Source organism: Kogia breviceps, chromosome 18 (assembly GCF_026419965.1).
Source record: "Kogia breviceps isolate mKogBre1 chromosome 18, mKogBre1 haplotype 1, whole genome shotgun sequence".
Lineage (NCBI taxonomy): Eukaryota > Metazoa > Chordata > Mammalia > Artiodactyla > Physeteridae > Kogia > Kogia breviceps.
Window position 1 is genome coordinate 31,389,186 of NC_081327.1, and position 22,368 is coordinate 31,411,553.

At 40.4% G+C, this 22,368-nt stretch overlaps 1 protein-coding gene across 1 annotated transcript in view; it reads left to right on the forward strand.

The window, feature by feature from the left end:
- The window catches only part of RSPRY1 (ring finger and SPRY domain containing 1), a 45,062-nt gene extending 22,694 nt beyond the window's left edge, over positions 1 to 22,368 (forward strand). The window contains exons 7-15 of the mRNA XM_059043906.2: positions 1,644 to 1,710; positions 2,649 to 2,780; positions 3,698 to 3,813; positions 4,760 to 4,903; positions 8,002 to 8,113; positions 12,550 to 12,652; positions 13,008 to 13,160; positions 16,695 to 16,799; positions 20,895 to 22,368. Coding sequence (XP_058899889.1) covers positions 1,644 to 1,710; positions 2,649 to 2,780; positions 3,698 to 3,813; positions 4,760 to 4,903; positions 8,002 to 8,113; positions 12,550 to 12,652; positions 13,008 to 13,160; positions 16,695 to 16,799; positions 20,895 to 20,991 — 1,029 coding nt within the window. The 3' untranslated portion in view covers positions 20,992 to 22,368. The remainder of the gene's footprint in view (positions 1 to 1,643; positions 1,711 to 2,648; positions 2,781 to 3,697; positions 3,814 to 4,759; positions 4,904 to 8,001; positions 8,114 to 12,549; positions 12,653 to 13,007; positions 13,161 to 16,694; positions 16,800 to 20,894) is intronic.

Here is a 22,368-nt window from a genome sequence, read left to right on the forward strand (position 1 = left end):
CGTCCTTAGAGTCTGCCAAATGGTAGTAGGAACCTCCACAGTGGAAACAAAATTACATGGCATTCCAAGCCAGGAAACTGTGAGGTCAGATTCCCAGTGTATATAAATCTCTGTTCCTCCATCCCTCCCACCACTACTGCTCTTAAAACTATTGTTGAGTATTTGATATATCGTCTGTGAAGCTTGTGGTTTGCCAAGGCTGTGCTATCGGATCTCTCACACTGCTTGACTGCAGTCTTGACTGGTCTGTGTTTTTTAAAGTTATTTTTGCAGGCCTACTGTGCATTGGCCTTTTTTCAAAATCTTAAAGACCCTATTTTTCAGGACCTATATGATACATACTTAAAACACTTAACACTATGCTAAGTAAGCACTGTAGGGATACAGAAGTAGTCTAACAGTCCTTTGCCCTCAAGCAGTTTCCTGGTTAGGGGAACAAAACTATTCAGACAAGATAATTAGCCTCCATTTTATGACAGGATATGATCAAGGGCAAAATAGCTTCCTTCAGACCAAGTGCCAAGGGTTCTGAGAAGGTGGTTGGGAGGTGGGAAAAACGGGTAGAGGCGGCTGGGAGTCATGGGAGGCAGACTTCCTGATGAAGGTGGGACCTCAGCTGGGTTACACTACAGGGCTAGGATTTGTTTGTGCACACGGGAGGAAGAAATGGGTTTCTTGGCTAAGGTCACATCACCGGCAGAAGCCCAGAGCCAGAAATGGCCATGTTCCCAGCTTATTACGGAGAATTATCTGATCAGAAGACAGTGTTCAGAGACAGGAGGACATAGACTTAGTAGCCAGGTGGGGAGGGCTCAGGGCCTGAAAAAACAGACAGAGGGATTGAGGATGGATGTGGCAAGAAGCAGGGTGCTAAACAGGCTTTCCAGCAAAGAAGGGCAATGGTTACATGAGCTCTGCAGAACCCAGTTGGGCACCAGAAAAGTGAGTGGAAATCATCTGTTGTTCTAGAGCTCTTTTGCAGGCACCTAGCATAGCTGTGGGGAAGGATGGCTGTGAGAAGATACAACGTTAAGCAGATAGACCTTCCTTCAAATGTGAACACATGTGACATGAACTTAAATGTAACAGAAAGAGCTCACTTGTTGCTCTTTCCCACCTACCATCAGCATTTGTAGAATTCCTTTCAGAGAACAGATTGAAAATGAAGCCATGAGTTGTTAATTTCATTATTTATAATTTTGGAACTTGGTAGTGATGAATGGCTCCTTTTAGGGTTCTGAATAAAAAGCCATTTTTAGCTATATTTCTGGGCTTCTGTTTGGCTTGCTTAAAGGAATATAAGAATCAGCATGATTTTATTTAACAAAGCTTTAATATATAAATGTTACTAAGTAAAATAACATAGTACATTTAATAAGATACTTTTGAAATTTCCATATCTATAAACGAACACAGTAACTTCAAGAAAATAATATAAGATTTTAAGAGACTCTGTCTTGGTTTATTACTAACAATATTAGCCAATGGATAATCATGGACTTGAATGAGTAAAACTTTTCCTACTGCTCCAAAAAAAAATCTAGCTCACATTGGGTAAGAAGAGGAAATTGATAACTTGCCGCCTCTGCAGGGCAATGATTTCTTTTTTCTTTTTTTTTTTTTTACCTTTTGTTGTCTTTCAGAAATTACAGTCCCACCCCACAGTCATGCTTTTTGCACTTATCGCACTGGAAAAGTTTGCACAGACAAGTAGGTATAGTGACTTCTTACATTAATGATCTATATCGCTTGTTAAAAATCTTATTTTTCATAGTTACTGGATGAGCTGATGCTTTTAAACCCCATCAGACATGCATACATTCTGGGGAATTCCCTGGTGGCCTGGTGGTTAGGATTTTGGGCTTTCACTGCCATGACCCCAGGTTCAATCCCCGCTTGGGGAACTAAGATCCCTCAAGCCGTGTGGCACAGCCAAATAAATGAGAAGCATGCATACATTCTGATTTGTCTGGGTAAACATCTCAAAGCCAGTAAAATGTAACAGTGACAAAGGCAAGAGTTTTCTCACCTAAAGAATCAAAACTTAATGTTTTTTAAGAACCTAGGGGCAGGACAGGAATAAAGACGCAGATGTAGAGAATGGACTTGAGGACACGGGGAGGGGGAAGGGTAACCTGGGATGAAGTGAGAGTGTCGCATGGACATATATACACTACCAAAGGTAAAACAGATAGCTAGTGGGAAGCAGCCACAAAGCACAGGGAGATCAGCTTGGTGCTTTGTGACCACCTAGAGGAGTGGGATAGGGAGGGTGGGAGGGAGACACAAGAGGGAGGAGATATGGGGATATATGTATATGTATAGCTGATTCACTTCGTTATACAGCAGAAACTAACACACCATTGTAAAGCAGTTATACTCCAATAAAGAAGTTAAAATATATATATATGTGTGTGTGTATATATATATAAAGAATCAAAACTTGGTGACCGTGATTACCCACTTTTTATAGCTAAAAATTTAGTGATCATATTGCTTCTTTCTAGAAAATAGAGCTCTTGGGCTTGGTCATTATTATAGTTTCCAGATTCTCTAATTGTCTCTCCTTACTCTTTCTCTCCATTAATCTACCCAGCAAATCATCCTACTCTTTCATGGTTAATTTAAGGTTTATGTCTTCCCAACAGGTGAAAATAAATTGACTATATCTGAATCCAGTATTAGTGACCGGCTTGTGACATTAGAGTCCTGGGCTGATGATCCTGATTATCTGAAACGTCAAGTTGGTTTCTGTGCCCAGTGGAGCTTAGACAATCTCTGTAAGTAGGAGTTGTCCTTTATTAAAATTCCTGTTTTCATTTCCAAATCCACTTCTTAAATAGGATCACAGGTCTTTATTTTGTGACAGTGAGTGTGAGTTTTTCCATATAAGGTCCTCTACAGGTGGGTTGGCTATATTCTAGCAGTAAAGTATCCTAGGGACTCTTCAGACTATTAGATGGAATGCTTCTAATTGCAGCAGTCTCCTGTTCAAAAACTTTTAGTGGTCCCCTGTTTTCCTCCTGCATCCAGGCCATTAATCAGATGCTACTTTCTAATCAACTCTTTCCAACACAAACTCTTCTCACTGTCCTACAAGCAGTTCCCAATCATTCCTACCCCTAGGCATGTTCCCCTCACTTGGAATTCCCTCTTTACTCTTCTCTCTGTCCCAACTTTGCTCTTCAAAACTCAAGTCATGTCTTACCTATACCGTGAGAGTTGCTCCCAACTTTTCTTTTTCTCCTCCAAGAGCTGCAAGAACTAAAACTATATTACTGTTCTGTCCTCACTCCCCCTCCCCCAGGTAGCACTGTGCTAAAGCACAGTTGGACATCTGACCCCTCTGCTCCTACTGCAGCATTATGGGGAGTAGCTCAGTGCCATTTAAAGAATAATTTAAGCCTGTGTAGTGCCAGTTAAAGAATAATTCTGAAAAAGTACCATTTGGATTTTGCTGCATGCAAAATAATGACTATAGGGAACAGAAATATAAACCTAGTAGTGCTGCCTTTACTAGCATTTGCTTAATTAATCTTCATATGGCAGTGTAGCAGCAAAGCTAAGGTTATAAGTCTACCAATTCTGCCATTTGTGAGCACCTCCACTTCTTAACTAGAATGGCAACTAGCGATGACAGTAGCTTTTTTCTCCACAACAGCCTGCCTTAGAAATGTGCCCACTTTTTCTTTTGCAGTTTTAAAAGAAGGTAGGCAGCTGACCTATGAGAAAGTGGACTTGAATAGCATTAAGGCCATGCTAAATAGCAACGATGTCAGCGAGTACCTGAAGATCTCGCCTCATGGCTTGGAGGTAAAGCTTCCATAGATGGACCATTCTGGGGAGAAAATCTTGTCCTCATTTTCATGCCCTGGTTCTGAACAAAAGCAGTCCTTGCAAAGTAGATGGAAGTTTTCTCCATACTCAAATAGTGTTTAGAGGTAGAAGTGGGGGGGAGAGCATGTTTGGGATATTATTTACTCTTTCATATCTAACATAGTCCTATACATATAGTACATGCTATAATGTTTATTGACTGGTTTAAATATGTCTGATTTTCATCTCTGCCTTTTTATGCAGTCAAAGGTACAAAGACTAATGTTTCTAAAAGAGGCCCTTCCTTCCTTTTTTAAATCCCTGCATAACCAATTGTATTCAGTCTAGAGCTTCACCTTCTCCCTGTATGTTGAAAATGTTGCTGATTTGGGGGTGAAGGTTAATGAAAGAGCCACTATATACAGGAAGGTACCATTAGGCACTAGACATGTCAAGATTAAAGAGCTGTTTGAAGAATGGCCGCAAATAGGTTCTTTGATCTTACATCTTGCCAAATGCTTTACGTAGTTTTCTGCTTTAGATTATTTTTAGTTACTCTATTTTATACACTTCAATATCCTTCTCTCCCTCATCTCCCTCCCTAACAAGTACAGGTTAAGGCAATGTTTATGCATTTGGAAAAGATTGTACTATAAGAGCAAAGCTCTGTAAGTACTTAAAAATGATGCCAGTAGCCTTCACTAATTCTTACTTTGAGGTCTTCCAATCCTTTCAATCTGGAACTCCCTTGAAATTAAACTATAAAAGAGAGTGTCCTTCCTTCAGTTTTGTACTTTTTGCCACTGAGAATGCACAGGGAAGAAGACAGTAGTCCACCAGGAGCTTTAATGAGGAAGAATAGATTCTACCTTCTAAGCAGTCGGTTGTCTCTGGTGGTCTTCAGGCATTGATGGTGGACTGCCATGCTCTTTGATTTTGCCAGGCTCGCTGTGATGCCTCTTCTTTTGAAAGTGTGCGCTGCACCTTTTGTGTGGATGCTGGGGTGTGGTACTACGAAGTAACAGTGGTCACTTCTGGTGTCATGCAGATCGGCTGGGCCACACGAGACAGCAAATTTCTTAATCATGTGAGTACCTTGGAGACCAGTGCGGATGAGAGCAGCAGCAGTTTTTTTGGCGAGCGGGTGGCGGATACTCATTTTTCAGATAGTTTTGCACAATAATCGTTCCTTAGGGTGAATCACATGGTGCCAAATCCCTAACAGTGGTTTTCTAAACTGATTTAGAAATAGGAAAACACAGGTGAAATTACTGCTCAGCTGTTTTTTTCCCCTCAAGTTTTAAGTTCATGTTAATCTTCCACCCAGAGTTTAGACATGCTCTTTTTCCTTTTTTAAAAAAAATTAATTAATTTATTTTGTTTTTGGCTGCATTGGGTCTTTGTTGCTGCGCCTGGGCTTTTCTCTAGTTGCAGCCGGGGGGGTGCTGCTCATTGTTGGGGTGGGTCCTCTTGCTGTGGAGCACGGGCTCTAGGCGTGCGGACTTCAGTAGTTGTGGCTTACGGGCTTCAATAGTTGTGGCTCACAAGCTCTAGAGTGCAGGCTCAGTAGCTGTGGCACACAGGCTTAGTTGCTCCGCGGCGTGTGGGATCTTCCCGGACCAGGGCTCGAACCCATGTCCCCTGCACTGGCAGGCAGATTCTTGACCGCTGCGCCACCACGGAAGCCCCTCTTTTTCTTTTTAGGCTCTGCTCCAGCCCCAGCCACATCTTTGGCTCAGTCTTTATATTGGGTCCAGTGATGGTTTTTACCTTGCATTTAAGCTTTAGGAACTTTGTAGGAATTCTATTCCTTTCATAAAATACTAAATGTTGTCTTGACTCCTCTTACTTTACTTTTACCTTGTAATTAGTAGGCACATTTGTTTTCAATATTCAGTATTTATCTTTTTCTATACAAAGCTGTAATTTATAAGGGAAAATTAAATCCACTAGAGGAAGCAGAATTGGGCTGCCTCTACCTGGGTGTGAGAGGTTGGGGTTCTTTGCTTTCCTACAAATGTTAATTTCTTGCCACTTTATACCCTTTTAATGCCCAACCCAATCAGCTTTCTTCTCATAGTCATATTATAAGCTGTTTGGAATTAATCCAGTTTTGATCAGGAATATTTTGTAGACATATGACTTTTACCCTTTGAGCTGGGAAAAGTCCCTTAGATTTTTTTTTTATGTTAATCTAAATAATAGCCTTCCATCCCATATGTAAGGTCCTGAGATGGGTTTTAGAAGTGATCCAACAAAATCAAAGTAAACTTGCCTCCCATAAAGCTAGTTTCTAAAGTGCCCTTTCGACAGGCTGTACAGCATCCTGGAATTGTTCATGGCATTCTACTAAACTCCTTGCTGGAAAGAGACAAATTGGAGGAAGAGGGCCCAGGGAGAGGTCAGGTCTGGATTTTTGTCCAGGATGGAAAACTGGACCTCAGTCTGCCATTGCTTTGTTGGGAACCTTCCCTGATGCAGTGCCTCCTAGTCCACTAGGCCTTAATTAAAACCTGGAAGAATGGGGCTTTTTTGTGGCACCATGTAGTCAGAAGTAAGTGGATCTGGAGAACAATGCCAGTTAGTCTTTTAGTGCCCAACTTGGGCACTAATTTAAAGAAGACAGTATCAGTTACACTGACAGCCTGCCCCAAATGATGTCCTCAAGATGATTTTTTAGGACTTAAAAAAAAAATCTTAATTTCCGGATCACCTTCATTTTAGAGCCTATCATCCGATTCCCACAACAGTTTTTACTGTCACAGTTTCCATTTCACAGATGAAAAAACTGAGACCAAGACTGGGACAAAAAGAAACTAGGTCTAGAATTCAGTCCGCTTCCTATTCTACAATAGTTGTGTTCTTTACATTTGAAAATGGAGAGAGTCTCAGAGAAGTAGCTAGTCTCATTTGGAAGTAAAGATTTGTTTGGGAACTAGAAGAAATGTGGATTCCTCTCGGGAGAGAGCTTCGATATAAAATGTGCCTCTCCTAATTTGGCAGCACACTACAGGTCTGAGTGTAGTATATTTGAGACTGAATGCTGCAGATTGTTTTTTTTAACTGGCCAATGAAGCTGGATCATTTTATCTGATGGATGAAACTAATTACTGCCATATAGTTGCAAAAACTTCGGCTTCTCAAGTTAAGAGGCTTAACATACTATCTTCCTACCCTCCAGATTGCTTGTTAGACTTAATTTCTCTCTTTCAAAAACAAAAATGAAACATTTTCCCTGATTCAAGTACTGGTTGGTTAGAAATTGGTGAAGTCTGATGTATCTTTCCCCAAATGTAGGATTTTAATGATGTTGCCATACTTACAACTTTGCTTCACATGGACATTGTTCTGGTGATTCTGAATCTTTTTGCCTGTACAGATAGCTTGTGGTTTTATGGAATAAGTCATTCCTAGAATACACGCAGTTTCTAAAAATTTGAAGTCTGTTCATAGACTTATTTTAACTCCTACTGCTTGGGCTTTGGTTTTGAAAAGATGATCAAAGTGTTGGGCTTGAACATAGATCATTAATCTGAGAAGCTAAAGGATAGTTCTTGTTCAGGTCACTTAGAGAATAGTTATCTTGTATATCTTCCCCACCAGGGAAGCCCCAAACTTGACTTTTTTAGTAACATGTCCTTGGGCAAGCTGGTTGACTTCTCTGAGCCTTATTTCCTCTTAAGATGGAATATAATACCACCAGCCTCAAGGTGGTTCATGAGAATTAAATGAACTAACAGACGTGAAACTTGGGAAAAATTTGTTGGTAAAGTCACACTCTATTCTGACTCTATGTCAGAATTTTGGTATCTTCCAAGAACTGTAGGCTTTCTCCCTTCATCCAAAAAGCTTAGAATTCTAGCCACCAGGTTAATGGTTATAAAAGATACACTCTGGGCTTCCCTGGTGGCGCAGTGGTTGAGAATCCGCCTGCCGATGCAGGGGACACGGGTTCGTGCCCCGGTCCGGGAAGATCCCACATGCCGCGGAGCGGCTGGGCCCGTGAGCCATGGCCGCTGAGCGTGCGCGTCCGGAGCCTGTGCTCCTCAACAGGAGAGGCCACAACAGTGCGAGGCCCGCATACTGCAAAAAAAAAGAAAGAAAGAAAAAAAAAAGATACACTCTGTTTTCTCAGAACACAGCAGGCAGAGCCTTGCTAATCTTCTGGGCCCTCTCTCCCTCCAGGAAGGCTACGGCATTGGGGACGACGAATACTCCTGTGCATACGATGGCTGCCGACAGCTGATTTGGTACAACGCCAGAAGTAAGCCTCACCAACACCCCTGCTGGAAAGAAGGTATTCATTCCTCTCCATCATGAATTTATTAATTAGGTTAAGACATCTGGTTATGATGAGACATTTATTATGTTAGGCTTTAAAGTCTTTTAATGGAAAAAGAATAAATGTGGAAAGGGATATTAGCTTTTGTATCCCCTACCATATATGTGAACCATACCCTCCTGATATTCACCTCTGATGGAGCCCTTCCGTTAGCAAAACATTTCAGACTATAAAATTCTTAATTTAGTGGGAAAAAGATCATCTTGAGATTAATATGAATTCTAGTTTCCTCTCCGGGTATATGTCTTAAATCAAAGCAGCCGTGGAGATATTGAGAACACTGAAATTGTAATGCCAATAAAATAAGGTTATTTTCAGAGAATTGGCACTATTCAGTGGACACATTCCAGGACTCTATAGGGCAGCTTTTTTTTTTTTTTTCCTCGGTACACGGGCCTCTCACTGTTGTGGCCTCTCCTGTTGCGGAGCACAAGCTCCGGACATGCAGGCTCAGGGGCCATGGCTCACGGGCCCAGCCGCTCCGCGGCATGTGGGATCTTCCCGGACCAGGGTGCGAACCTGTGTCCCCTGCATCGGCAGGCGGACTCTCAAGCACTGCGCCACCAGGGAAGCCCTAGGGCAGCTTTTAAGGATGACTTGAGTACTGTTAGTCTCAAACACTTCTGCCCAGCCTCATTTCTCCAGACATTGGGCTCAGGATGCTGCAGGGCCAGGACTCTCAATCAAGGCTCTAGGATTTTAGCAAGAATATTTCTTATCAACAGCATGATCTTTTTTGCCCCATTCAGTTTTTTTTCCAACTGCTTTGCAATATCCAATGCCCTAGACCCATGAAAACATTTATTAATGAAAGATTCAAACAGCATAGTTGGAGCCACAGTTGATTTGTTAAACACTTATACCAAAAAATTTAAGATGAGTGTTTTTACCCCCAACTAAATACAGTGAAAACAGGGCTTCCCTGCTTCAGCACCACTGCACCGTAGGGTAGTATTCTCAAGGGGCCTCCTGGTGCACTGCCTTGTTCTGAAGATATAGAGTCATATGGTAGGGGATAGAACCTCCAGAAAAATTTTATTCCCAACGTTGGAGCTAGATGGGGGATATAGCCCACCTTCTTCTCCAAGCTGCCCTCTCTCTGTTTCCTACCACAATCAGCATTATAGATGTAAACTGAATTTTCAGGCATGCTAAGAGAGCAGGAATTTGACCCTTGCTGTGAGGGGACAGCTGCTCTTAATTTACTAATAGTGTGGAAAGGAAAAAACCTGCAAAACCCACGTAGCCCTCATTTTAAGGGTTTGCAGGTTAAAGGAACATAACACTTCTTCATTTTTTTAAAAAAATACTTTTCTGATATTTTTTTGTTGTCGTTATAAATTTATTTATTTATTTTTGTCTGCATTGGGTCTTCATTGCTGCTCACGGACTTTCTCTAGTTGCGGTGAGCGGGGGCTACTCTTCGTAGTGGTGCGCAGCCTTCTCATTGTGGTGGCTCCTCTTGTTGCGGAGCTCGGGCTCTAAGCACATGGGCTTCAGTAGTTGTGGCACGTGGGCTCAGTAGTCGTGGCTTGCAGGCTCTAGACCGCAGACTCAGTAGTAGTGGCACACTGGTTTAGTTGCTCTGCGGCTTGTGGCATCTTCCCTGACCAGTGATTGAACCCGTGTCCCCTGCATTGGTAGGCATATTCTTAACCACTGCGCCACCAGGGAATTCCCAACGCTTCTTCATTTAACAAAGCATAAGATAGAGGTACTGTCTGCAAAGACTGTCTTGTTTGTTTTTTAAATGATTTTTTTAAAGATTTCTTAAGTTTATTTGGAAAATAGGGGTAAAAAGCAAAATGAAACCAAAATCTCATGTAATTCCTCCATCCAGAGATTTCTTTAAAACACAATCTGGTATGTATATATAGATATGTATTTTTTTTATTAATTTACCTTTAAAAATTTTTTTAAATTTTTATTGGAGTATATAGTTGATTTACAATGTTGTATTAGTTTCAGATGTACAGCAAAGCAAATCAGTTATACATATATCCACTCTTTTTTAGATTCTTTTCCCATATAGGCCATTAGAGAATACTGAGTAGAGTTCCCTGTGCTATATAGTAGGTCCTTATTAGTTATCTATTTTATATATAGTAGTGTGTATGTGTCAATCCCAATCTCCCAATTTGTCCCTCGCCCCCTCCTTACCCCCTGGTAACCATAAGTTTGTTTTCTACATCTATAACTATTTCTGTTTTGTAGATAAGTTCATTTGTACCCTTACTTTAGACTCCACATATAAGTGATATCATGTGATATTTGTCTTTCTCTGTCTGACTTACATCACTCAGTGATGTGATCTCAGTGATCATCTCTAGGTCCATCCATGTTGCTGCAAATGGCATTATTTCATTCTTTTTTATAGCTGAGTAATATTGCATTGTATATATGCACCACATCTTTTTTATCCATTCCTCTGTTGATGGACGTTTAGGTTGCTTCCATGTCCTGACTGTTGTAAATAGAGCTGCAATGAACATTGGGATGCATGTATCTTCTCAAATTATGGTTTTCTCCTGATATATGCCCAGGAGTGGGATTGCTGGATCATATGGTAGCTCTACTTTTAGTTTTTTAAGGAACCTCCATACTGTTCTTCATAGTGCCTGTACCAATTTACATTCCCACCAAAAGTGTAGGAAGATTCCCTTTTCTCCCCACCCTCTCCAACATTTATCGTTTGTATATTTTTTGATGATGGCCATTCTAACTGGTGTGAGTTGATACTTCATTGTAGTTTTGATTTGAATTTCTCTGATAATTAGTGATGTTGAGCATCTTTTCATGTGCTTTTTAGCCATATGTATGTCTTCTTTGGAGAAATGTCTATTTAGATCTTCCACCCATTTTTTAATTGGGTTGTTTGTTTTTTTGATATTGAGCTGCATGAGCTGTTTATATATTTCGGAGATTAATCCCTTGTTGGTTGCTTTGTTTGCAAATATTTTCTCCCATTCTGAGAGTTGTCTTTTCATTTTGTTTATGGTTTCCTTTGCTGTGCAAGAGCTTTTAAGTTTAATTAGGTCCCATTTGTTTGTTTTTATTTTCATTACTCTAGGAGGTGGATCAAAAAAGATCTTGCTGCAATTTATGTGATAAAGTGTTCTGCCTATGTTTTCCCCTTAGAGTTTTATAGTATCCGGCATTACATTTAGGTCTTTAATCCATTTTGAGTTTATTTTTGTGTATGGTGTATATTTTTTGTTGTTACACTTACTATGCCTTGAACAGCTTTCCAGGTTATTAAATAACATTGTTTTTAATGGCTATTCAATATTCCATTATATAGTAGTACTATATTAATCAATGCCTCAAGGTTGGACAGTTACATTTTTGCCTTTTAAAATTATTATAAAACAATTGTAAACCATTCTGGATTTTCTCAGGATAAACCCTTAGAAGTGAATCTTCTCTGGCAAAGGGTATACAGAATTTCAAGGCTATTGCCATATATTGCCAGATTTTCCTCCAGAACCACTGAGTGTCAGTTTTTCTTGTTATCACTTTATAATTTCATGTATTTATCTTTGACAATTTATTTATTTATTTATTTTTATACATTTATTATTTATTTATTTATTTTTGGCTGCATTGGGTCTTTTTTGCTGCGGTCAGTCTTTCTCTAGTTGCGGTGAGTGGGGGCTACTGTTCATTGTGGTGTGTGCACTTCTCATTGTGATGGCTTCTCCTGTTGAGGAGCAAGGGCTCTAGGCACGCAGGTTTCAGTAGTTGTGGCACGTGGGCTCTTCCCAAACCAGGGATCGAACCCGTGTCCCCTGCATTGGCAGACAGATTCTTAACCACTGCACCACCAGGGAAGTCCCTTTGACATTTTAAAAAGCAAAAACTTTATGAGTGAATATGAATGCTTTAAAAAAATACATGTTTGGAGGCAGTTGTTACGTCAGATAGTTTTGTTTTGTTTTTTTGGCTGTGCCTCACAGCTTGCAGGATCTTAGTTCCCAGACCAGGGATTGAACCCTTGCCCTCGGCATTGAAAGCATGGAGTCCTAACCACAGGACTGCTGGGGAATTCCCTCTCAGAGAGTTTTTAACTCTCACCAGAGAGGCAAAAAAGTTCATGATTTTGATCTTACCTTATTTTACTGATCCCAAAATGCACATTTTCCCCACATTTTCATATCTTTGAAATTGGGATGCATCTTACAATTGATGACTTTTCATAGATTAATTGGCAGCATTTTCCTCTTAATGGTACATCCAAATATTGATGTAAGCGGGTCAGATCAGTTGCAGAAGAAGCAAAAACGAGGAATATGTTGAGTACAGGGCTATAAAAACAGACTTACTACAGTGACATTAAAACCCTGAGACAGCAGAATCTCCATATCCTAACAGTGTTTCATTTTATCCTCTAGGAGACACAGTAGGATTTCTGTTAGACTTGAATGAAAAGCAAATGATTTTCTTTTTAAATGGCAACCAGCTGCCTCCTGAGAAGCAAGTCTTTTCATCTACTGTGTAAGTACCTTCTCTCAGTCAAAAATTTGAGCAGATGCATGGAATGTACTTTTCTCCAGAAAAAAATAAACAAAAAAACTTTGTCCATTTATGTAGTCAGTTGTGATGAGAAATCACTGTATTTCAAGTAATTGGAGACCCATTTGATCTTACGTAAAACCCTCCCAGAGTTTTATATAGGAAGGTAAGAGCAGGATGTTCTCTGGTTCACAGTCCTGTCTAGGTTAATAAACAGAATGTCACCCTTCTTTCTGCTTGGGTATGACTTATTTCCACTTTTCTGAACACCGCTTTGTGTATGAGCTTTATTTTGTTTTTATGACTTCTCTTGACCTCTGTTCATTTTTATTTGTAGATCTGGATTTTTTGCTGCAGCTAGTTTCATGTCATATCAACAATGTGAGTTCAATTTTGGAGCAAAACCATTCAAATATCCACCATCTATGAAATTTAGCACTTTTAATGACTACGCCTTCCTAACAGCTGAAGAGAAAATCATTTTGCCTAGGTAAGGAATCTGCAGTCAAGGAGCCCACACTGGCCATGGCATAGCCAGTGTTGGGCCTTTGTGGTCTTAAAAGTATCTATAACGTAATGTTGTAATCCTAGCTCCTGTTCTGGCTCAGGTTTGTAACGAGCCCTTCTGCACTGTACTTCACCTTGGACTCAGTGTCCCAAGGCTTGAGAGGGGCTCAGTCAGCAGTTTTCAGATGAACTGGAAAATTTCACACAGTGATGACAGCCCTGCCTGCAGCAGCAGAGCCTCCATAATATCCCAGGAACAGAGGGCCACTTGTATCCCAGCTCAGAGGTTCATTCTTAGAACTTCCCTTCACCTTGTCTCGGTGCCTGACAGGGATTCTGAACTTCAGATTCCTCTTAGTGAAAGTGTGAAGTAACACCTTTCTCATCTGTCATACCCCATCATTTTTTTTAATGTAGCCTGTCTTCTTGGATGTGGCCCATAAACAAGTCTGCCTTCTCACATACGCCCTGAAAGGTACAATCGACCCATCTAAGAGTTCCCCTGGAGGCTGGCCTTGGTTAAAACTGCTTCAGCATTTAGTTAACCACCCCTGCAGAATTAAGCTTTCCAAAAGTCAGATGACAATTGGGGCCAACTGTCTGAAAGTCTTCTTTTATGGGCAGCTTCACTTGGTACCACATCACTTTGGTGCCCAAAGTACAGCCTGCCTTGAATAAGAACAACAGAGTTACAAGCTAGGGCAGTCCTATAATACACTAGACTTTGTTTTTTGTGACAGTGACACCAAGACAGGAGTTGTTGGAGACTGAGTGGCCTCCTTAATGCCAAGGGGTCCTTTTTTACTCATAGGAATAGTATTCTTTTCTGACTTCAGGGTAGGAGATCATGGTCCTGTTTCTATCTGGCATTTTATAAATTGTTCTATATTGTAAATCCTCTCTGTTTCTATCTCTTCTTCTATTCATTCTTTTTTTTTCTTCTTAAACTTTTTATTATGGAAAACTTCAGATACACACAAAAGAAAAAAAGAATAGTGCAATAAAGCAGCATGTACCCACCTCTCAGCTACAGAAGTCATCCACTCACGACCACCTGCTTCTCTTAGGGTTTTCCCTCATCTCTGTTAATAGCTCCATTGTCATTCCAGTTTCCCTGGCTGTAATCCTAGAGTATCCTTGTCAAGGCAGGGTATGACTTTCTGCCATTTCCACGACAGATGCCTCAGCAAATCCTGTGGGCTGTGCCTTCAGAATATATCCCAAATCCAACTACTTCTTGTCCCTCTCCCTGCTACCACCATGGTTGAAGCCTCCATCATTTTCCACCTGGATTGTTCTTGCCCTGCCCTTAAACTGTAGTCTCCCTGTTCCTGCCTTAACCCCCTTTGGTCTATTCAGCACAGCCTCCAGAATGATTTTGTTACAACGTAAATCAGATCATGTGCTTCTGTGCTGAAAAGACTCTAGTGGCTTCCTCTTTCACTTAAGGTAAAAGCTTAAATCCTAGCAGACTCTATATGATTTGTCCCCTCCTCTCCTCCATTACTTCTCTGACCTCCCATATGCTCCTGCTCTTTCAGCCATCCTAGCCTCCTTGCTGCTCCTGAAACATACCAGGTCTACTGTTGTAGCCCCAGGGCCTTTGCACTAGAATGTTCTGCTGTCAACAATGCTTCCTGCTACTGGAATGTTCTGATGTGTGTTTTCCAGTACCACTGAGCAGTTAACTCGATTCTGACACTGTCTACCTGGAGATAGCATCAGATCCCACTGGTGAAGGGCTCAATCCTGCAAAGACTGCCCTTTTCTTCCACTTTAGATGCCAGTCACAAGTCCAGGTTATGACCAACTGCCTGTAAATTGGAGGCTCCCATGACCTCCTCCTTGGGTTTGATTAATTTGCTAGAGCTACCACCACAGAACTCAGGAAAGCAGTTTACTTCTTACTAGGTTACCGGTTTATTATAATAGTATATAACTCAGGAACAGGCTATCTGTGCATGCCAATCTCCCTGCCTCTCACTTGTTCACCAGCCCTGAAACTCTTTGAACCTTGTCCTTTTGGGTTGGTAGGGAGGCTTCATTACACAGGGCTGATTCATTAAATCATGGCCTTTGATGATCAAACTCAGTCTCCAGCCCACTTCCCATCCCAGGAGGTGGGACAGAGGAGAGAGGAGGGAACTGAAAAGTTCCAACCTTCTAATCACCTGGTTGGTTCCCAGCCCCATCCTTAGGTACCTAGAGGGCTTTTTTAAAGCCTCCTCATTAACAGAACAGAAGGCCTTTCTAGCTCTCTTAACTTATGAATCATCGAGGGTTTTAGGAATCTGTGCCAGGAATGCAGATGTAAACAAAATATATTTTTTATCATAAGTCACAGTTTCTCTCCAAGATGCCCGCCAGGCTCACTCTCACTCCCTTCATGTCTTCACTTAAATGTCATCTTAGTGAGACCTTCCCTAGCTGCCGTATTTAAAATTATAACTCCCTGCCTCTCACATACACACTCCTTATTCTTCTCCCTGCTTTATTTTTCTTCACACTACTCATTAGCATTTAAAATTCTGCATATCTTACTTTTTAATCTGATTTATTGTCAGTTTTCCCCCCACTGGAGTGTAAACTCTCTGAAGGCAGGGATATTTTTTTAGTCCTCTCTTCACTGCTGAATCTGCAAAGCTTGGAACAGTGCCTGGCACATAATAAGGCCTTATGTGAATTGAACAAATGTTTCCTGTTTCTCTTGGCCATCCATCAGGCTGTACCTTCAGCAGAGCAGTTTTGCATGTCTGCTTTTCCATTCCAAGCTGAGTGGAAGTATAATGTGAGGGTTCTAACCCGAGGTGTCTGGACTTCCAGGGTGACTATGATGAGCTATCATAAACACCTTGAAAATTGTGTGTGTGCATTTTTCTTGGGAAATGCTCTATGCATTTCCTCAAACTCTTAGAGATGTGTGACTTAAAACGTTAAAATTTGCTTGTAGGGACTTCCCTGGTGGCCCAGTGGGTAAGACTTCGCACTCCCAATGCAGGGTGCCCAGGTTCGATCCCTGGTCAGGGAACTAGATCCTGCATGCATGCTGTAACCAAGAAGTCTGAATGCCGAAACTAAGACCTGGCACAGCCGAGATAAGATAGATAGATAGATGATAGATAGATAGACAGATAGATAAACAAAAATTTTTTTAATTTGCTGGTAAAATAAAAAGAGCACTGGACTTAGAACCAAAAGACTTAAATTTGATTCCTGAATCTGTTTACTGTGTCTGACCTATACAAATCATTTCCTTGTCTGTGACCTTATGCAAATCATTTCCTGCCCTTTTCTTTGTACAATAGGAATGACCATGCCTCCTTCATTCTCTATTTTAGAAAATCATTGAAAGATTGAAATGAGACGTCTTGTGTGAAAACTTTACTGAACAAAGCTTAGGGAATACATGGTAGACTCACATGTACAGAGCATTTTCAAGGCACTTCGTATGCATCACTGCTAACAGGCCCCATTTATTTGTTGACAAAATGAGTTTCAAACTGTGTTTTCTACTCAGGCACAGGCGTCTTGCTCTGTTGAAGCAAGTTAGTATCCGGGAAAACTGCTGCTCCCTATGTTGCGATGAGGTAGCAGACACACAATTGAAGCCATGTGGACACAGGTAAGAGGATTTGTTTGGTCATTTCTTTTTTTGTACATTACATTAGACAAAGTTTCATCCTGTTCCTGAATTGCTTTTTACAGTGTTACCAGTTCCATAGCTGTTCATCAAGGTTTATAATATCCAAAGTGGGCTGAATGAGGAATTAGAGTTTGCCAAGTAGTACATGGCTGTCTTCCAGAAAGTACCTGAAATAGAAGAATCTGCTTGATATGGAAGGGCTGTTTTTGTTTTACTTAATTTACTCAACACTATAGTTTAAACACAGTTTTTATTCACAAAATGTAAAAGGTTTAATGCTAATTATGAGCCTCTTGGGAAATCCCTTTTAGTTTTAGAGCCTTCTCATTTACTTATTATTCACCCTCCTAAGCATTGAGACGGCAGCACCTCCCTGCCATCTAACCACATTTGGGTTGTATGAGATAAGGGCAGCCTGGATCCTATAGAATAGAATGTCTAAAACATCAGCAAGAGCAGCAAGTAAGACAGTCCCTAAAAAGGCCATCCCAACTAAGGTTAGAAAGGAGAAGAGGAGCTGGGCAATGTGCTGGCCTTGGCCTAGCGCAGGCATGTGTGCTGATTGTATATGAGCAATACGTATGCTGATGTTCCAGGCCAGCTCCCTGTAATTCATCACATCCCATACCCTGCCTTGCTCTTATTCTTGACATAGCTTTAGCTAGCAGGTCGCTTACGGGTCCAGAGCCTGGAGTGATGGACCCCAGTTTGTCTCCCCCAGGTCTGACTCAGCCTGAGCTCCTGACTCTGCCTCTGTACATTTGCCATCTTATGAAATGGGTTGTTATCTAATCGTCTGGTAAGGGACATACATGCAGTGTGTTTATCTCATTTTACCACTAGCTATACCAGTCTCTCTTCTGAAAGAAAGGCACAGTGACTCAAGCTGTGATTATTCCTCTGTATCAACTCTCTAGCCCAGAACGCCTCAGGATCTGGGCTTATTCATCTCTGAGCTTTCTGGCCCTTCTTGGTGGTTTTGTGCACAATAAGGGCTCATGAAAGAGGGCTGAAATCTAAAAACTTAGAACCACGTATCTTAAGTATGACCACAGCCTCCTTACTAGATATATCCAAAACAGAGTTGGAAGAGGAAATAAAAGAATTATAAGGAAATTTAGCTCCACTTTCAGCAACAACAACAATTTTAGAAGGGTAGAGGTTAAGAAGAGAAATCTGGCTAAACGGAATGACATGAGCCAACCCCTAGAAGAGACTGAAAATCTAAGCATTCCTGTTACCATAGAAGAAATTGAGATGATTATCAAAGCTACCTTTGCCTCTGCTGCTAAAAGCACTAAGCCCAGATGGTTTCACAGGTGAATTCTTTTAAACTTTCAGGGAATAGATAGATTCTATTTAAACTTCTCCAGACCACAGAGATAATAGGAAAACTACAATATTCTTTTTACAAAGCCTGCATCATAATCATATGAAAATCTGACAAAACACACAAAAAAAGAAAACTTATGTGGGACTTCCCTTGTGGTCCAGTGGTTAAGACTTCGCCTTCCAATGTAGGGGGTGTGGGTTAGATCCCTGGTCCGGAAGCTAAGATCCCACATGCCTCACGGCCAAAAAACCAAAACATAAGACAGAAGCAATATTGTAACAGATCCAATAAAGACTTTAAAAATGGTCCACATAAAAAAAAAATCTTTAAAAAAAAGAAAGGAAAGAAAACTTATGAATATAAACCTAAAAATCCTAAATAAGTTATTACCAAATAGGACCCAGGAACACAACCAAGGGGGGCTTATTTCAGGAATGCAAGGTTAGTACAATATAGGAAATCAATTCATATAATTTCCCAAATGGGCCAAGGGACAGTGGAGCAGAGAATTAACGCTTTCTCAAAAAATGCTGAAAAGGTATTTGTTAAAATTCAGTATCCATCCCAAATGAATGGAATACTGCAAAACAGAAATGGATGTAGGGAATAAAATAGTATAAAATAAGAATGGATGGATACTTCCTTAGCAATATAAAAGATGTATATATCTCAGCGGAACACTAGCATCTTTTTAATGGTGTCACACTGGAAGCATTGCAAGAGATGCTGGGGACAAGACAAGGATGCCTGCTGTCAGCACTGTGACTTGCATGGTATAAGCTAAAACAGAGAAGAAAGAGAAAAGGGATTAAAACTGGAAAAAGGAGCAAAATCATCATTTGGAGATAATAGATTACATAGGTAGATATCAGGAGAATTGACTAAAAGCCTATTAGAGTCATTGTGACAATTGAATAAGCTAGCTGGTTACAAAAAATAACTTAAAACAATAGCTTTCTATATATAAATAACAACTTATTAGAACAAATATTTGAAGGTCCCTTTTACAATAGCCCCAAAAAAAGCTTAAGAATACATTCCAAGGGGCTTCCCTGGTGGCGCAGTGGTTGAGAGTCCGCCTGCCGATGCAGGGGACACGGGTTCATGCCCCGGTCCGGGAAGATCCCACATGCCGCGGAGCGGCTGGGCCCGTGAGCCATGGCCGCTGAGCCTGTGCGTCCGGAGCCTGTGCTCCACAACGGGCGAGGCCACAGCAGTGAGAGGCCCGCGTACCGCAAAAAAAAAAAAAAAAGAATACATTCCAAGAAATATACGGTGCCTATCTGAAGAAAACTTTTAAACTACCAAGGAATGTAAAGAAGACTTGAGTAACTTTATCTGGTCTTGGATAGGAAGACCTCTCAGTGTCGTAAAGGTGACAGTTTTCCCTAAACTCTAAGTTTAATTTGGTCCATATTAAAAAGGACAACATTGGTTTTGGGGTTTTTTTGTTTTTTTTTTCTGGAAATAGAAATGCTAACTTAAAAGTTTATGATACTAAGGCAAGAAAATTCTGAAAAAGAAGAGTTATGGAGAGGACCAACCCTACCTACCACATCTTAAAATATATTAAAATAAATGTTAAATTTGCAACAGCGTGGATGGACCTGGAAGGTATTATGCTTAGTGAAGTAAGTCAGACAAAGAAAGACAAATACTATATGTTATCACTTATATGTGGAATCTAAAATAAAACAAACAAGTGAATATAACAAAACAGAAACAGACTTACAGATATAGAGAACAAACTAGCAGTTACCAGTGGGGAGAGGGCGGGGGGCTAGATAGGGGCAGGGGATTAAGAGGTACGAACTACTATGTATAAAATAAATAAGCTACGAGGATATATTGTCCAGCACCGGGACTATAGCCAATATCTTTTTTTATTAATGTATTTATTTATTTATTTTTGGCTGCGTCTGGTCTTAATTGAGGCACGAGGGATCTTTCGTTGTGGCGTGCAGACTTCTCTCTAGTTGTGGCATGTGGGCTCCAGAGTAAGAGGGCTCAGTGGTTGCAGTGCACAGGGGCTCTCTAGTTGTGGGGTGCGGGCTCAGTAGTTGTGGCACTAGGGCTTAGTTGAGATATGGGATGTGGGCGGCATGTGGGATCTTAGTTCCCTGACCAGGGATCAAACCTGCGTCCCTTGCACTGGAAGGCAGATTCTTAACTACTGGACCACCAGGGAAGTCCCTAGCTTTAATTGGAGTATAATTTATTTAAAATTTTAATCACTATGTTATACGCCTGAAACTAACACAATAATGTAAATCAACTATACTTAAAGAAAGGTTAATAGTTTTGTCCCAGTATATGAAAAGAATGACACAACAATGGAACAGAAACAGAACTGATTACAAAGAAAAATTTAACATATGATAAAGGCGTCATGTCAAATCTGTGGTGAGAGAAGGACTATTCGGCAAATGATATTGGGATAGATGGCTAGCTGTCTGGGAAAAAATAGCATTGTATCTCTACCTACATACACACATCTGTATGTATAGGCTATGTACATATAGACTTTCTGGAAGAATGCACATGAACTTTTAACTTATTCCTCAGAAGAGGAAGATTGAGAATCAGAAATGGAAGAGAGACTTGCTGTTTATATATTTACTTTTTGTTTTAGCCATGTGCGATTATTACCCTTTCAGTTAACATGCTTGTTAACATTTTAGGTGGAGTCAGCAGACCTTTTGAAGCACTGACCTAACTGGCATTTATGTCTTTCTCCTCAGTGACCTGTGCATGGATTGTGCCTTGCAACTGGAGACCTGTCCATTGTGTCGTAAAGAAATAGTGTCTAGAGTCAGACAGATTTCTCATATTTCATGACACACGTGAAGAGGCATCATGGACTTACTTCTACTCAATTCCAGCCAATGTTGAAAAGAAAAACAAAGTAAAAAAAATTCTCTAATCAGTTGTACGCACATTGAAACTTATAGCCATGGCCAGATTTTATGCTAAAAAACGATAGTTTGTCAAAGACAAAATTCTCCTAGAATCTAACCCAACTTGCCAGCCCTGAGAAATTCCTTTTAAGGCCAAGGAAGGCTGAATGCTAGCTAACAGCTAGGCCTGCGGTACTTCCATGAGAAACAATAGGAGACGATGCCCTCCTGAGTGCTGAAACCACACCGGATTTCTCCAGGTTGGGTTCATTTGATTGTTTAACACAGGATGTTTTGTCTCATATTCTAAAGTTTTTATTTTGGGCAAAAGTCATTGTGGAGGAGTAAATGACAGCGTTTCTGGGTTAAGCATAACTTCCTATTGGTCAGAGAGCCACAGGTGTGTTAAGCATGGATACTGCAAGACTTGAAGCTATGAAACTAGAATCACACAGGTCAATACTACAAGCAACATGGAGGGCCTGAAAGAAGGTGCACAGACTGTAGGAAAAAACCCAAATTTTTGATATTTCAGTGATTCCAAAGAGCATTCTAGTTTTTTTTAACTGCAGAAAATTGGTGGTATTTTCACATTCATGGTGTTTCTATCCAATTTCAGTACCCACATTTTGTGAGGAAAAAATGTTTTAACAATGCAGGAGGAATTCTTAAATTAATCGCAGTGTTAGACTGGAGAAAATTTGGTATCTAGGGTATTTTTAAGCTACCATCAAATGAGGTCTCTCTGTTTTTTGTTTAAGAAAATTTTTTTTAATCAGTATTGTTTTTGGAAGTAATATACTTTGCAACTCTTGAACCAGTAGTCTCAAAAACTCTTAGAGGACAGTCTGAGAGCACATATTCCTATTGTTTAAAATAAATACATGTTTTTGAATAGTAAATTCAATCATGGATTGTTGACTATGTCTTCATCCAAAGTGTTATTCCCTCTCAGGGTCTCTGGTAAAGACCTTCAAGAGTTTGGTTTTTTCTCCCAGAAAATTGGAAGGTAGAATTGTAAATTCATAGAACTTATTTTATAATGGTGTACCTCAGCAGCTGCCTTTCAATTTATGCCAAGTCCTTACTGAGTTTATACTTGAATAGTAAATATGTCTTCTGAGTTTTACAGTGTCTTAAATTCAATGCACATTTTTTTCTTCCTTTCCCACCCTTTCTTGTTTGTAGTTCACTAAATTGTCCTATTACAGAGCTGATTTCCTTCCTGGCCGTACTTGTTGGGGTGCTGGATTTTTTCCATGTCTTTAGTCTTCCGTAAATTAAAAAAAAAATAAAATAAAGATAAAAATTATATATA